Source organism: Protopterus annectens, chromosome 12.part0, assembly GCF_019279795.1.
Source record: "Protopterus annectens isolate FY-2018-M chromosome 12.part0, PAN1.0, whole genome shotgun sequence".
NCBI lineage: Eukaryota > Metazoa > Chordata > Ceratodontiformes > Protopteridae > Protopterus > Protopterus annectens.
In genome coordinates this window covers 259,009,854-259,026,221 of record NC_056746.1, presented here as the reverse complement: position 1 = coordinate 259,026,221, position 16,368 = coordinate 259,009,854, and the positions used below count along the sequence as shown (strand labels likewise).

The 16,368-nt window shown below is 41.8% G+C and overlaps 1 protein-coding gene across 1 annotated transcript in view; it reads left to right on the top strand.

Moving 5' to 3' along the window:
- Window positions 1–16,368, top strand: part of LOC122816492 (dynein axonemal assembly factor 8-like) — a 3,534,829-nt gene that overhangs the window by 2,092,940 nt on the left and 1,425,521 nt on the right. The window contains exon 17 of the mRNA XM_044089323.1: window positions 5,821–5,975. Within this exon, the coding sequence (XP_043945258.1) occupies window positions 5,821–5,975 (155 nt within the window). The remainder of the gene's footprint in view (window positions 1–5,820; window positions 5,976–16,368) is intronic.

The window sequence follows — 16,368 nt, the reverse complement described above, 5'->3', positions numbered from 1 at the left end:
TCAAGCTCAATGCCAAAAAGTGCATTGTCATCCCTTTTGGTAAAAACTATGTACCCATGAACTACCACATAGGCGGTAGACTACTTAACACCAAAAGTGTGATAAGAGACCTTGGGACACAGGTGGACAGCAGTCTCTCCTTTGATAATCACATCGCCACAGTAGTCAGGAAATCCTTCTATGTGGCACATCTCATCACAAAAGGTTTCTCATCCAGAAAAAAAAAGGTAATTGTTCCCCTCTACGCATCACTCATTAGACCTATTATAGAGTACAACGCCCCTTTTGGTGTGTGCCTCACAAGACATCTACAACAACTGGAAAGGCTGCAGAAATACCTCACAAGGAGGATTACCGGCCTCAAACAGATGCCCTACGCAGACCGTCTCAAAAAACACCAGCTTTACTCTGTCGCATATCGCCTACTCAGAGGTGATCTCTGCCTAACATATAAAGCTATGTCAAACCCAGAGCTGTTGGACATGCTCCACGTAAAGAAATCCCAATTCCTCCGAGCTACACGCTCTAGGGACCTAAACCTCGTCACCACAATAAACAGAGCATGCTGGAGGGATAAATTCCTGTCCCAGAGACTTCCCATACTCTGAAACAAACTACCTCTCTATATCAAACAAAGCTCCTCATTAGCACTCTTCAAGAAAAAATCTTGAAGATTGGATGGGAGATAGGAAATTCACCCTGGGGATTACCTCTGTGACTCTGCTTGACAGGGGCACAGGAAAATAATTTTCTTGGGTGGCAAAAGCCAGGATACCGTTTGGTTAGGCTTATATAGCCCCTAGGGCCAATAGCCTAGTATCTACCTTTGAACCTATGAGATTCTGTCCCATAAATTTGAATGGACAAAAATATACAATATTGGATATGATAGTAATGAACTTGACATAACGTTAGATCCATGTTGTCTGATTTTTGTCCACTTCAAACCACCACCCTTCCTTCCCCCTTTCAAATTCTTACCTATAGCTTCAAGATGACTGACTGGATTGATGCTACCTGTCTGAGCACAATGACACTACACTGTAATTATTTCCATTAATATCTAACATCACCAAGGTTATAACATTATCTTGGAACAGGATTCCCTAGGTAGTTTTTTTGTTTATTTTCAGACTGGCTGAACAAACTCGATCTGAGATTTTGTGATACAGCCTAGGGAATTGTGGTTAGGGGGTGGAGTCACAGCTCTTGTTCCAAGAAGCTTCAACATCGGCACCAAGGTCAGATCCCATCAGATCTGACAACCCATAAGTTTGAAGTGGACAAAATGAAATAACATGGAGAGTTATGGTAAGTACATACCTTTCATTTTTCATTGAGAAGAGAGGTGTACTGTTGAAGCATTTTGAGATATCTTAGTAAATACATGCATTTATATGCTTATTTTCAGGTTAAACTTTGTAAATACAGCATTTAGAGTATACCAGCCATATCATTAGTATTACATTTGCTTGGTGGAGAAGGAATTAGTAAGGCTATTAATCTGTCCTTTGAGTGCATTCAGCATTCTTCCACTCACCTGCTGTGTGCCTTCTTAAATGTAAATTCCTTTCCACCACCCGTCCTTTCAGTCCATTTCATGAGTCTGCATCCCTTCTGTGTAGAAACACTTTTTGCTGATTCAAGGAGTAGTTATTAGAGTGTCTTGTTTGTGCCCTGGAATCGTGTCAGTCTACCAAAGGAACCTTCAGTGAGTGCTGAAGATGGGCAAATAACTCACTAAAAGACACTTTCATCACCCTTTAGACTAGATCCCCCTGCACCCCCCTCACACAGTATTCTGAGGGCACCACCAAACCCCATGCTTTTATATATATATATATATATATATATATATATATATATATATATATATATACCAACTCCTTACTGGCACAACAGTGAGATAAAAGGCAGACTCCATTATGTCCTTTCCTCTCTTTTCTGTCATTCCTGTTTAGGAAGACCCTGCCATATCTCTATTACATGATATTGTGCAGTCATCATATTATATTACCTCTCTTTTGTGTTCTATAGTGAAAAGAGTTGTAGCTTCTCTAATCTCTAGTAGTATCCTTACACCTTCATCTAGTGTACTTTTTTGGATAGTTTCAGATGGACTCTTCCCATTAGTCTGATGTCCCTGTCATTGTATGGCCTCCATAATTGTTACAGTACATCGGCTGAGTATAAAGTAAATGAGGTTTAAACTTGTTAATTGTGAACTCTATGATCACTGTGCTCTATTGGTGATCAGTGCCAGTACAGTTCCTCTTTACATAGTGATGGTGACTACATTTGTGAGGGCTGTTCTCTTTTTTCATGGTTGTGCCACCATGAAGTTAGGATATTTAATTAACAAAAATGTGGAGTATGAAGCCCCCCCCCCCCCCCCATGTGGAGTATGCAGGGAATCTTGCCCTTTTGCAGCAGGTTTTGACTGGTGTGTTGTGACAATTTGAAGCTTCAGGGACCTTAAAATGCAATAAAACACAGAGGAAGACTCCAGAACTGCACACAGTACTAAAGGCTTGACCAGAACAGCGTTCTGTTGAGGAAACTCCTGATGATGCACACCGACATTCTGTTAACTTTGGTCTCTACCCTTTCACTCCATTCCTGTTGTGTTTAAGGTGTGATGAACACTCTTTGTTCCTCTTCATGCTGTTTTGCCATCAGTTCCAATCTACTTTGCCATCTGATATTTTGTACCAGTGATACTGTGGTCCAAATGCAGTACTGAGCATCAACTGTCACCTTTTGGCCCACTTGATCAGCCTTTCTAAATGCTTCTTTAGACTTTTGCCACATCCTGTACTGCTGCATGTAGCATTTGCTGTCAGTAAAAAAGTTGATCCTAGTCTCTTCTCTCGCAAATATGTTTAAAAGGAATGCACTAAAAGTTACTAGACCAAGGATCAACCCATGTGGCATTACAATAGCTACTTTCCTTGTTTCTGAAATTATATCTTTCACCACAGTCCTTTTACAGTATTCCATTGTTTTAGCCTTGAACCTAACCTCAACGCCTCCAGTCTCCCAGCAGGTGACTGTGTAGAGCCAAATCACAGGCCTCAGTGAATTCCAGGTAGCACACACATATCGGTACTCCCATGTCCAATTCTTCTGTACCCCATTTATAAAATTGGATCAGAGTTGTCAAACAACTTTTTCTAGGCCTGCACTAATGTTGGGTCCTGTCCTGGAGATTAGTTTCCTCTAGGAAAACAACCATTCGTTTCCCCAGGATTCTCTCCATGACTTTCCATGGCACCTTTTTAGACATTTCCATGCATGCATGTATACACCCACAACACCACAAACAAGTTCCTATGCACTTGCTGATACTCAACACACACACACACACACACAAACGGAAGCACACAGTCACATGCACATGCAAGGCTACCCTATACTTAACTTCCATATTGTAACAGCCTTCACAGAAATCTATTCAGCTGCATTCATGTCATTACAGACGGGCACACAGACATCCAAATACATACGCACAGACACCCTCATATTTCCAACTTACCTGTAGTTGTGTTATGGGAGTGAACAATCCCATTGAGGTAAATATGTGAATGCCATTAAAAAGTAAGTGTTCACATTTTCCTCCTGGAGAAAACAAAACTTAAAAGAGTGATTCTGTCAATTCCTGTACTACATTAATTCCATGCAAGTGTCATTTCCAGGTGCAAATGATCCATGCATCTAGGTTAACTGCTGTCAAAAGTAAATTCCTGAATAAAATGCACGTCAATACTCAAATATTTGTTGAAAAAAGTTATGGCATTATTTTTTTAAACATAGTGCAGAAGAAATTATTACTAAGAAAAATGATCACTTTCAGCTTGTACTAGACAGGGGAATAAGTCATAATATTGGCAATGTAACTGGTCATAAACGTGTGAATTATTTCTGTCTGAATACAACACTGGGCTGTTTTAGTATTAAGGAAAGTATTGCTATTAACTGGAACATTTTAAGAGGGAACTTTGAGCATATTTACATTATTAGGAAAAAACATCCTTCATTTACAAGATCTTAAACATGTATCACAACAGGATAGTACCACAGTTCACCCATGACTGGTAAACACCTGAGAACTTACAAATGTGGGCAGTGCAGAGCCTGAAAAAATATCTTAAAGGGACCCTTTAGATTTGTTACAGCATGTAGATAAAACCAAATCTGTTGAATTCCATTGTAATTGCAATTCCATCGTTGTCATCTGTGTTTGTTTATGTTCAGAATGTGGCTGTTTTTATGTGGGGATAAGTACTCAGACTTTCTCAACAAGCAGTAAATAATATGTATGCTTTCAAATGCTGTGACATAAATAGTGACATGTACAGACACATTATGATTTGTAAAGGAAAGAATAAATTCTATTTTAGTGTGCTTTAACATGAACCTAGTGACTGTAGAGGTACAAATTACAACAATAAACCTGAAGCCAATAGAAACTAGATGGCAGATGTGCCTGCAAGGTGACAGATTTACTGAATTAAATGAAACAACATCAAATGTTTTTGAAAAAAAAGAGGGCTGAAAAAAAAAAACTTTAGAAAATATGTTTTACAACAGGTATGGTCATTTTAATATATTTTGTATGTTATTTAATGTTAGTTTCAGTGTTACTTTTATTTTTGAATGAACCCCATGTGCAAAAATGAGAAAAGGGGTGATGGATGGATGGATGTTATTTTTATACGACCGGTCACTTGATAACCCTGTGGTATATATACTTTGTGTTTAAACTTGAGTGTCTATTCTGAAGAAGTCCATTTAATTGTTGGACAAAAATGCTTAATAAATTTTATCATCTGGTTTATCATTGCCAGCAAGTGGTATTTTGGGTACAAGTTACAATAAACCTTTGCCTTTTGAACCTTAAGCCCATTCATCTAAGTAGCGACGGTCTCTCAGGCAGTCTTCAGTAATATCTGCACAGTAGCTACTTGACTTTTCTTTGAGTACTTTCATGAGACATTATAAGCTGGTTGTAATTTTCTTGTCTATTTCTTCTTTTTAGGGCCACAGTTATCTGAGGTATTTTTCAGTGGGGTGACTACACAGAAAGATGAGCTTGAGACTGTATTCTGCAGTTAACAAGGGTGGACCTTACTATTTCCAGATATGAAAGCTATGCATTTAGCATAAGAATGGCTCTAGATGAGCAGGCTGATCCATGTTAACATACATATCTGCCATACCACACCCATTTTGTTAACCTGTTCAGAGGTTTTTGATTACTTTGTCCCAGAGCTGGATAGAAAGATCCCAAGGCAGAACATTATGGATAAAGAGGAGGGGTTTAGTAGCGTAGGAAGGTTTTAGATGCTGAGTTGCCTAATGCCTTACAGCACTGGTCTTGCAGTTAATTATTCAAATTTGGGGTATTTATTGCTCCAGATCCTTTTAACATTAAAAACATACTTTAAAAATTTCTGTTAATCTGTTTTAAGATTCAGATTAACATTTTTATTAATAAGCAAATAGGTGATCTGTTTTATTAATTTACTTTCCTACGAGTGAGTGACATTATTTTCTTGCTTTCTACAAGACCATTGGATATAATACTACCAGGACAATGTAAACCAGAATTAATACATGAAAGTAATGTGGCTCATAGTGAACTGAACCATTTCTAAGCTACGCCAGCTGTGTAAGTGTGCAGTATTTTAACATATGGTTAGGCCAGACATTCTGATCTTTTTACAAGTTGCTAGTAAAGTGTTGTTTTACAAAATAGGTAATGCGCAAAACCACATTCTGCAAATAATGTTTGATCTCATATTCTTTTCTGTTTTTTAGCTGATGTGTTCTTGGTGGTGTCATCTGCTGTACCTTGTAATACATATGGAGATGTGATTTCTGTCTGTAGTCGCCAAGGATTTACCATGCTTGGAGTTAAGAGGATGCGGCTTTCAGTGAAGAGATTAATTAACCTTGGCATCAACAACAAACAGGTATAAAATTGCTCAGGAGGGGAAAAGGAAATACAAGATCTTGGATCACATCAACAATAGCAGTATATACAGCAAAGAAACATTTGAATATATTTGGAAGATACTCTGAAATGAAAAAAAAAAATACAATATGTAGTTCTTAAAGTTTCATTAACTTGATTCATTTGTGGGCAAGTTCATCATGCTTACCTAGTTACTATGTCATTTGCTTTTTCAAACTTTCAACCAAGTTCATGTAAGTCTACATTTTAATAACAGGCAGCAGGTAATATTACAGTTCTCCAGTAAACAAACTCCAATTTTGAAGAGCACAAGCTTCTCATACACATTGTTCACTTGGTGGTCATAGCCTCATTGTCCTAGTGCTTTTGAAAGACCTGTGTTGTGAATACCTCTGGTATCCGAATAGTACTAGGCATGAACTCAGTGCTTCTATAAGACTTGTGAAATCGTTTCATCAGAAAGAGAAAGTGAGTATAGTTAATCCTTTGATCCCAAGTAAGGAATTTTAATGAAACGTAGCTGTTATATTATTTTCATTTCAAACTGTCAGTTGTCTTGCATTTGTTTAGTAGGTCAATGATAACATTTGAGGCTGAAAGGCCTAGCTGTCTAAAAAAAGATGTATCTAGACAAGAAAATAAAAGAAAGTAAAGAGGGAAAATGAGGGATCCAAAAAGAGGATGTAAGAGTACCACAGGCTGGACAAGAACAGGTGGGAGACAAACTTGGGATCTGTGAAGGAGAAGTTGGGATCTGGGGGAGAATGGGTGAACTTTGTTGTAGAATATGAAAACTAGAAATTTTACTGGACTGGTTCATTATGAAGTGACAGGATAGAATGAGACTAGAAAGGGGAAAGGAAAAAAGTGAACAGATAGGGTGAGATGGGAATAATGTTGGGGGGGGGGTAAGAGAGGCAGGGAGCAGGAGGGTATGGGTAGACATTGTCAGAGGAAGGTAGCCAAATGGGTAGCACAGACAAACGTGAAGAGAGAGAAAGGGTGAGATGCTGCACAGGAGAAGTAAGCCAGGGTGGAAGGGCAGGTGCAGAGAACTAAGGCAAGAGATAATGGGAAGATAGAGACAAAGGTGGCCCAGCAAGAGCCAACACCACAACAAGAGCAGGAGGCAACTGGATAGGGAGGGATGCTCGGCAAGCTAGGAGAGGTAGAGGAGAGAATGGACAGAGTAGTGTTGAGGTCTTGTAGAAAGAACATTAGGAGGGTAGGGAATGCATTAGATGTGGCACTGGGGAAGAGGAGAACAGCTAACAAGGACTGCAAGAGGTTTGGAGTTGGTGGGAGTGGACGCAGTAAGGATCCATATAGCAGGAGTAATGGTATTTTGCAGAAAGCAAAGGAAATAAGAACCATTATGGCAACAAACAAGAGAGCTTTGGTAACTGGGAGTCTCAGCCACAGAGGAAATTAAAAATCTATGCAGGTGAGATAAGGAAGGTGAGATTTCAGTGAAACCATTAGACTCTGATAAAATTGGTGGTAGCCAAAATGTTCACCAAGGGTCAGAGTTGGATTTATTTTGTGTTGCATGTAGACATCAATTACCTGTTAAGGGGCATCTAAGATAGTAGCGTGTAGGACCGTGGAGCTCATAGAGAGATGTCAAGAGAGGGGTTGGGGGTAACATTCTCAGAAATGCTACCTGTTTCCATGGTCAGCTCACTGAGGAGGAGATAAATAGGGAATATAATGACTAGTTGCAGTAGTGGGAAAACAGAGAAGACCTACAGAGATAACAGCATTGTGCAAGAGATGGGCTTCATCTTGGCCCTAAAGAGATATCAGTGCTTAGTACTAGGTTGGATAGATACATCTCAGCATTGTACCTTTAAACTAAGATAGAAAGGGGAGGGAGTGTGACAAAAGTAGTAGGGGATATTAAAATAGTAGGCAGAAGGTAATAAGAGATGCAACATTTACCATAAAAAGAAAGAAAGTTGATTCAGAGCATGTTTGAACATTATTACTCTGTATTGCAGAGTCAAGGTAGGAAGATGGGAGAGCTACAAGTTGCAAGAGAGTGAAGGTGGACATTTCTAGTTTTACAGAAACATAAACCATTGAAAAGAGGGGTTGGGACATGAAGATTACTGTGCATCGCTTGTTCATTTATGACGGGGAAAAGAAACACACAGACAGAGTAGCAGTCCGCATAAAGAAAGATATTATCAAAGAAGAGGAAGGACACCAAACAAAGAATGGGGCAAAGCACCAGATAGGATCAAAACCTAGGTTAAGTACCATGGTAATTAAGAGTAAAGACAACGAGAACTAGTAGATCGATACACTGAATAATTTTTCCAGACACACCAAGGGAGGAGAATGAGAGACTGGAGGAAAGATTAAAGGAGTGGGACAAAAAGGAGGAGGTAATATTTAAAGGAGATATGAATCTGCCAGGAACAGACTTGCAGGCTTCAAGCTCCAGGTAGAGGGGTAACAGAAGTTGACTGAGGTGTTCGGCAAAAGGTAGCCAACTGGTGCAGGACTTTACCAAAAAGGACATGGTTCTGGATCTGATCCTATCTGAGGATCCCCTGTGAGAAGTCCTGGGGGGGGGGGGGGGTGACTAGTGACAGAAGACTGGATGAGTCAGTCTCATTGATCTGCATGAGTACTAAATTCTCTGTAACAATAAGACACTAAACATTTCTAGTGAGGAGGAGTGACAGGCCCACTGTAATCCCACAACTCTGTGGTCCTTGTCAACCCCACTCATGTACTAACTCCTTGGTTACTCAGCTGTGGGGAGAAGAAAACCCAGCAGGGCTGAAAAATAAAGTAGTTGCACTACTGTGATATCATACTACTGCAAACAAATGAGAACATTTCTGAGCCTTGAAAATTTAAGAAGTTTGGTTTAGAAAGATTGCATTCCAGGAGATACTTTTCATCTAATAGTAGATCTATCTCTTACCAATGCAGAAGGGTCATGGACGTCCAAGTTATGTTGTTATCTAACAGTGATCATATCACTGTATGATTTAGGAAGGAGGGAACAGAAGCATTGTAAAACAAAAACATAGACTGTGGTATGGTACTATAAGAGAGTTAACGTCATTGTGATAGTGGGGAAGAGACTAGGATGAGTTAGGAGATTGGGAGGAAACTAGAGGAAGTAAAGAAGTTATAGCAGTGTGCTATGGTTGGAGTACACAGACATATGAACAAAGGTGTGCAGTAGAGGAACAAAAGGGAAATGCTGATGTGGCTGCATAGGAAAGTGAGGCTAGCAATTAAGGCAGAAGATAGGACCAGTGTGAGGTATGGAAAAGATGAATGGGAGGAGAGAGAGTACAGGGAGGCTAGCACAAGGTTAACAATGCAATTGGCTTAAACACTGGTGTCATTCAAAGGGGATCCAGTGTCTGTCTGCCTGGGATGACATGCTGGACAAGCCACGCTGCTTCGCAAGGGACGGCTTGCACCTGTCACCCCTGGGATTCCGGATATTGGCAAAGGCTCTTGCCACCCCCATAGTGCCTTTTTTAGGCAAGGCTCAAATTCTAAACCTACCACCCTAGAACACAAAAAAGGAAAAAAACTAAGGGTAATGCTGCTCAATGCCAGAAGTCTAAATCTCAAAATGCACGACTCGAGGCCCTTCTCAGTATGGAGAACATCGATGTCTGTGCTGTGACAGAAACCTGGTTCAAGGCTCCTGAGAGCACCCCGCGCTATCAGGTTTTACCTCATATCATGCTCCGCCCCAAAATCTGGACAATACCAAGAAAGGAGGGGTATCCATATTCATCAAGGACACCCACACCTCAAGACTGGTGGCAACGCACGATGCATCGGAGACCATCCAGGTGCAATTAACCATAGGCAAGACTGCTCTGCAAATTGTAGCATGTTACAGGCCACCCTCACAAACTCAGGAACCTCACATGGCCTTCCTGAAAACACTAGAGGGGATAAATGTATCACCAAACACCATCATACTAGGTGACTTCAATTACCCTAATATAGACTGGGAACACTACTCAAGCCCAAACACCCTAGCCCAAAAGTTCCTGGAATTCATAAACTCAAATGCCATGGAACAACTAGTCACCATCCCCACAAGAGGAGATAACATACTTGATCTCATCATCACGAACATGGGAGCACAATGTTCAACACCGGAGGTGTACCCCTCACTGGTGAGATCAGACCACAAACTAATCTCGCTGGAGGTCCTCATCCCACCCCCACCTGAAATAAAAAGACCACAGTAAAGAACTTCTCAAAAGCCGACTTCACACTTCTAAAGACTAGTGTGGTCTCCTTTAAGGCCCCGAGCGGCGGAAAACAGTACTCAAGCCGCTGAATCACTTACAAATGCCTTCTACCAGCACCTGCAGGACTGCATGGATAAGGCAATCCCAAGCAAAACAAAGACTCTTTGTACCAAAGGCAAGCATCCAGTCTGGTGGACCCCAGCCATAAACAAACTCTACAACAAAAGGAGGAAGCTACTACAAGATAGAGCAAAATCCTTAAAAGGTAAGACACCCTTGATCACTATAAGTAAAAAACTAAGAGCTCTCATAAAATCATCCAAAGCAAATTTCGAGAGAAAAATAGCTAAAGACTCAAAAGACAGTCATAAGGCCTTCTTTAGCTATGTTAGAAACCTGGGAGGAAACTCCCAGATATGCTCAGAGCTAGTTCAAAATGATGTGAAGATTACTGATCCTACAGACATTGCCAACATACTGGCTGACAGGTTCAGTGCAAACTTCTCCCCTCCCCAAAAGGAGAGATATCTATACCAAACGATTGCAGCCCCCAAACATCTCCAGCGCCCAAGTGAGAACTGCTCTCTCCAAAGCAAAAACACAGCATCCATGGGACCTGATGGTGTCCCCGGCTGTGTGCTCCATGAACTCAATGAGGAATTAAACCCACAGCTAGGACAGCTGTTTAATCAAAGTCTTACCTCTGGATACGCACCCAGGAGTGGCGCACTGCAACTGTGGTACCACTTCACAAAGGCGGTGCCTCCACCGACCCTGGAAATTACCGCCCATTAGCTTGACAAGCCTTATCTGCAAAGCCATGGAGAGGATCATAATGGACCTCATAAATAAAGACATAGGGAATTTGCAGACTTTGGATCCAACCCAGTTTGGCTTTGTCAAAGGCAGATCATGCCTTTTAAACTTGGTTGACTTTTTCAAACAGTCACCAAAGCCATTGATGAGGGAAAGGCAGTCCATACAGCCTACCTCGATCTGGCTAAGGCCTTCGATACAATACCCCATTCGGGTATCATTGAAAAACTCATCAGCTTAAATGTCAACCCATACATCACAAGATGGGTTGCAAACTGGCTGAGTGACAGAACCCACAGGGTCAGAGCTGCTGGCGCCATGTCAGACTCAAAGCCTGTCACAAGTGGTGTCCCACAGGGCTCAGTCCTGGGCCCACTCTTGTTTGGCATCTACTTTTCCGAAGTACAAGCAAACACAGGAGGGTTATGGCTGACAAAGTTTGCAGATGACTGCAAACTGGGTGCCATAGTAGAAAACACATCTGAGACAGATATCCTTCAGAAGGGTCTCACAGAAACGGATAACTGGTGCCAGAGCCACGGCCTAAAGTTAAATGCCAAAAAATGCATAGTCATACCCTTCGGGAAAAACAAGGTTACCCCTAGCTACCAAATAGGTGGCAATCCACTGAGCACAGAAGAAGTTATCAGGGACCTGGGGACCCAGGTTGATAGTAGTCTGTCATTCGACACCCATGTAGCTAAAGTAGTTAGGAAGACCTTCTACATTGCCCACCTTATCATGAAGGGATTCTCATCTAGATCAAGGGAGGTCATAGTCTCCCTTTACTCATCACTCATCAGACCAATGATTGAGTACAATGCCCCATTCGGAATGTATCTGACCCGACACTTGCAGCAGCTGGAGAGGCCACAAAAGTTCCTCACCAAAAGGATAAAGGGTCTCAAAATCTGTCCTATGCTGCCCGACTGAAAGAACTCCAGCTCTATTCAGTCGCCACCGCTTGCTCAGAGGTGACCTTTGCCTAACATACAAGGCCATGTCAAACCCAGATTTGATGAATATGCTTCACCTCAAAAATCTAGATCCATCAGAGCCACAAGGGCGGAGACTTAAACCTTGACACGGCTATTAATAGGACGTGCTGGAGGGATAGATTCATCACCCAAAGACTCCCTATGCTGTGGAACAAAATCCCGGTACATGTGAGGCAGAGCACCTCGCTGGCCTTGTTCAAGAGAAATCTTGACCAATGGATGGGAGATCGCAGATATACCCCAGGGATTACCTCAGTGTCACTGCTCGACAGAGGCACAGAAAAATAATGGGTATAGTTCCCCATACTAAAGGGGTGGCCTAAGCCACAAAACGATGGGCTAGGCTTGTAAATGCCCTCGGGCAGATAGCCTAGTATGAACCTATGAACCTATGAACCTATGAACAGAGGTGATGTGGGGAGCAAAGATGAAAGTTAAAGAGGAGCTGGCATAATGAATCAAGAAGGAAAACAAGGTCTTTAATATATATATATATATATATATATATATATATATATATATATATATATATATATATATATATTATACATGGGTCCCTATTAAATTGCCTTATGTTTCAAAGTTCGAATGTCATATGGTCGACACCATATGATCGAACTTTGAAAAGTTTGAAGGTGAAAGCAACCACTCCGTATGAGCTGAATGGAAAAATTTCCCTTTTCTGCACTGAAGTGCGGTCTCGGAGTTGGTATATTTAAGCAGGGGGTGTGTGGGGGGGTGCAGGGGGGCTTGCCCCCTTGCTCAGAGTGTTAAGGTGATTTTTTTTTTTAACTTTTTTATTATATATTCGATGTTTCAAGTTTTGCTCATATGTTGTCGAACATATGAGGTTCGAAATTTTGAAGCTTCGAATATATAATATAGACCCTAATCTCTCTCTCTCTCTCTATATATATATATATATATATATATAAAGAGAGAGAGAGATTTTTTTTTAATATATAATCAGAAAAGAAAACGGGAGGAACAGGCTAAGCCAAGACAGGTCACTCATGGAGGACTGGAGAAATTGCTGACCAGGACCAAGAAGGAGCAGATGCTCAATTGGAAACAATCTCTCCTTAGCCTAAACAAGCTAATAAGAGCACTAGTGAAATCTTCCAAAGCAAATTTCAAATCCAAATTGCCCACATCTACTACAGACAGTCATAAGGGCTTCTTCACATATGTCCGTAATCTCAAAGGTAGCACCCAGATCTGTTCAGAACTGATGGTCAAGGACACCACATATACAAATGCTGTAGATATAACAAACTTGCTGGCTGACAGATTCAGCTAAACATTCGCCCCTCTGTTCCCCCCATCAGTAAATCAGGAGATTCCTAGTACCTGCTCCCTTCCCCTTACATCTAGGGATCAGGTCATCACTGCTCTCTCAAAGGCAAAAAATGCAGCCTCCATGGGACCTGATAACATCCCAGGCTGCGTCCTACATGAATTCAGGTAGGATCTTGCAGCACCATTAAGCACCCTATTCAACCAAAGCACGAGTACCAGTTTTGTCCCAGCTGAGTGGAGGACAGCTACTGTCATCCCTTTATACAAAGGTGAAGCATCCACTGATCTGGGAAATTATAGACCCATAAGCCTAACTAGACTGATCTGCAGTGATATGGAACATATTATCATGGACTTCATAAACAAGGACATTGGCAACCTCCAAACACTCGATCCCACACAGTTTGGCTTCGTCAAGGGGAGGTCATGTCTATTAAATTTGGTCAGCTTTTTTGAGACAGTCAACAAAGCCATGGATGAGGGGAAGACTGTGCACACTGCCTACCTTGACCTGGCCAAAGCCTTTGACACTATTCCCCACTCGGGCATAATAGATCAACTCTCTCAACTAGGCATCAATCAGCTCTCTCAACTAGGCATCAATCCGTATGTTACGAAATAGGTAGCCAACTGGCTCACTGATAGAACCCACCTAGTCAAAATAGGGGAATTCATCTCAAGCAGTAGTCCCGTATCGAGTGGCATACCCCAGGGTTCGGTCTTGAGGCCTCTGTTATTTGGGATATACTTTTCTGAGGTACAGGCCAAAACCAGTGGGCTATGGCTGACCAAGTCTACAGATGACTGCAAGTTGGGAGCTGTCATCAGTTCCCCTAGTGAAGTGGATATCCTCCAAGAGGGTCTCATCCAAGCAAATGACTGGTGCCAGAAACATGGCCTCAAGCTGAATACAAAAAAATGCATCATCATCCCCTTTGGGGAGAGAAATTTCCCCTCAAATTATCACATTAATAACGTTCTAAGCACGCAGTCAGTCATGAGGGATTTGGGCACCCAGACTGATAGCAGCCTGACTTTTGTCCACAATGTTGCTTCCATTGTACGGAAAGCTTTCTACATGGCCCCCCTCATAAGTAAGGGTATCTCATCCGGGGAAAAGGAGGTCATAACATCCCTGTATTCTTCCCTTATAAGGCCCATTATTGAGTACAATGCCCCATTCGGCATGTACCTCACAAAGCACATGCAGCAGCTGTAGAGACCACGGAGGTTACTCTCCAGGAGAATCCAGGGCCTCAAAAATGTACCATACACAGGCCCTATGCCTCTACTCAGTTTCATACAGGCTCCTCAGAGGTGACCTCTGTCTGGCATAAAAGGTGATCTCGGACCCCGCCTTGATGGAACTGCTGCATATCCGCAAGTCAAGCTGCACTCGAGTAACCTGGATACACGGCCTCAGCCTGGTCTGTGACATCAGTAGGACTTGCTGATAGGACAGATTTGTGTCCCAGAGACTCCCTGTCCACGTCAAGCAGAGTACCTCTTTACCCGTTTTTAAGCGCAATCTGGATAACTGGATGGGAAATAGAAAAAAATACATCCCTGGGATTCCACCCATGTCCCTGCTGGATAGGGGCACTGGGTGCTGATTTGTCTATGCATGGGCTAAACTCTTGGCTAGTCTTAAAAGGGCCTCAGGGCCAATAGCCTAGTAACTTCCTATGATCCTAAAAAAGCATATGTACTTAGTGAATGCTTTGCTTCCATCTTTATAAAGGAAATCAGGTCAAAGGTTCCATGCTGGGAGAAAGGGAGGGAGGAACACAGAGGTCAATGGGGAGAACACCTGACAGGCAGCAGCATAGAGAGAGAGAGAGAGAGAGAGAAGTGGTGGAGCATGAATTGACTGCCCTTAGGGAAGATGAAATAGAAGGACCAGATGGGAATCTTCAGAAATCTGTCATCTTTGTTGGCAATCCCCTATTAACAACCAGAGTACTGAAGGCCAGCATGCAGAGTTTTTGTCTAATGGGGAGCAAGAAAAATCTGAGAGCTAGAAATCTTTTGGGTTAAAAACAGTGGCAGTGAGTCATGGACAGAATCCTTAAAGAAAGACTGGTAGCATTTTAAGAAGACAATTACGTCCAGTGCAGCAATCATTATGGATTCATGACCAGAAGGAGCTTTCAGTCAAACCTGATCTGATTATACTGTTGGGTTACAGATGAAACTGACAGGGAATACCAGTAGACGTGGTCAACGTGGTCATCAGGAAGGATTTTGATTAACTTCCACACGCGATGCTGACATGAAGACTGGAGGGGAAGGAGTAAGACCAAGATTGAAGAACTGGATTGATGCAAATTGAATGGCAGAATACAGTGTTGTGGCCAGAGGGATTATATCAGGAGCTGTGAAAGTGACTAGTAGAATGCAAAAAGAGTCAATTCTGTGTTCATTATCTTTAATGCGTTTGTCTGAGTAATATCTAAAGAAACAGAAAACAGAACGATCATCCTCTTTGCTGATGACTGAAAGATAGGTGCCACAGTGGAAATTTGAGGGTAGACTCTAGGGGAGACTCTGAAAGGCTGATCATGTACACAGAAACTTTGTAGTTGAGGCTGATTACAGACAAATGCATAGTGCTTCACTTAGGCCACATTAGATTGAAGTATTGATAGGGGACAAAGGAACTGATGGCAGCACTGTAAGAAAATAATCTGGGGGATGTAATGTCACTATCATCAGTGAGAGCAGTGCAGCAGCAGACAGAATGCTTGTGGTATATTCTCTGGGAGTAGAATCCAGAAGCACATGGGTTATGTTTCCACAGCAAGGCCATGGCCAGAACACACCTTGAATACTATGTGCCATTCTTGAGCCGATACAGGGAAAGGAGAAGAAATCCAGAAGGTCACCAGAAAGGTCAGTGGGATGCAGGGGAAGTAATATGAAAAATGACTAGAGTAGCTACAGTTCTCATTTGAGAAAAGAAGAGACTACAGGCATAGTGATGAACAATATGATGTCAGAGAGATGGGAAGAAAGACCCCAAAGATTCCTGACC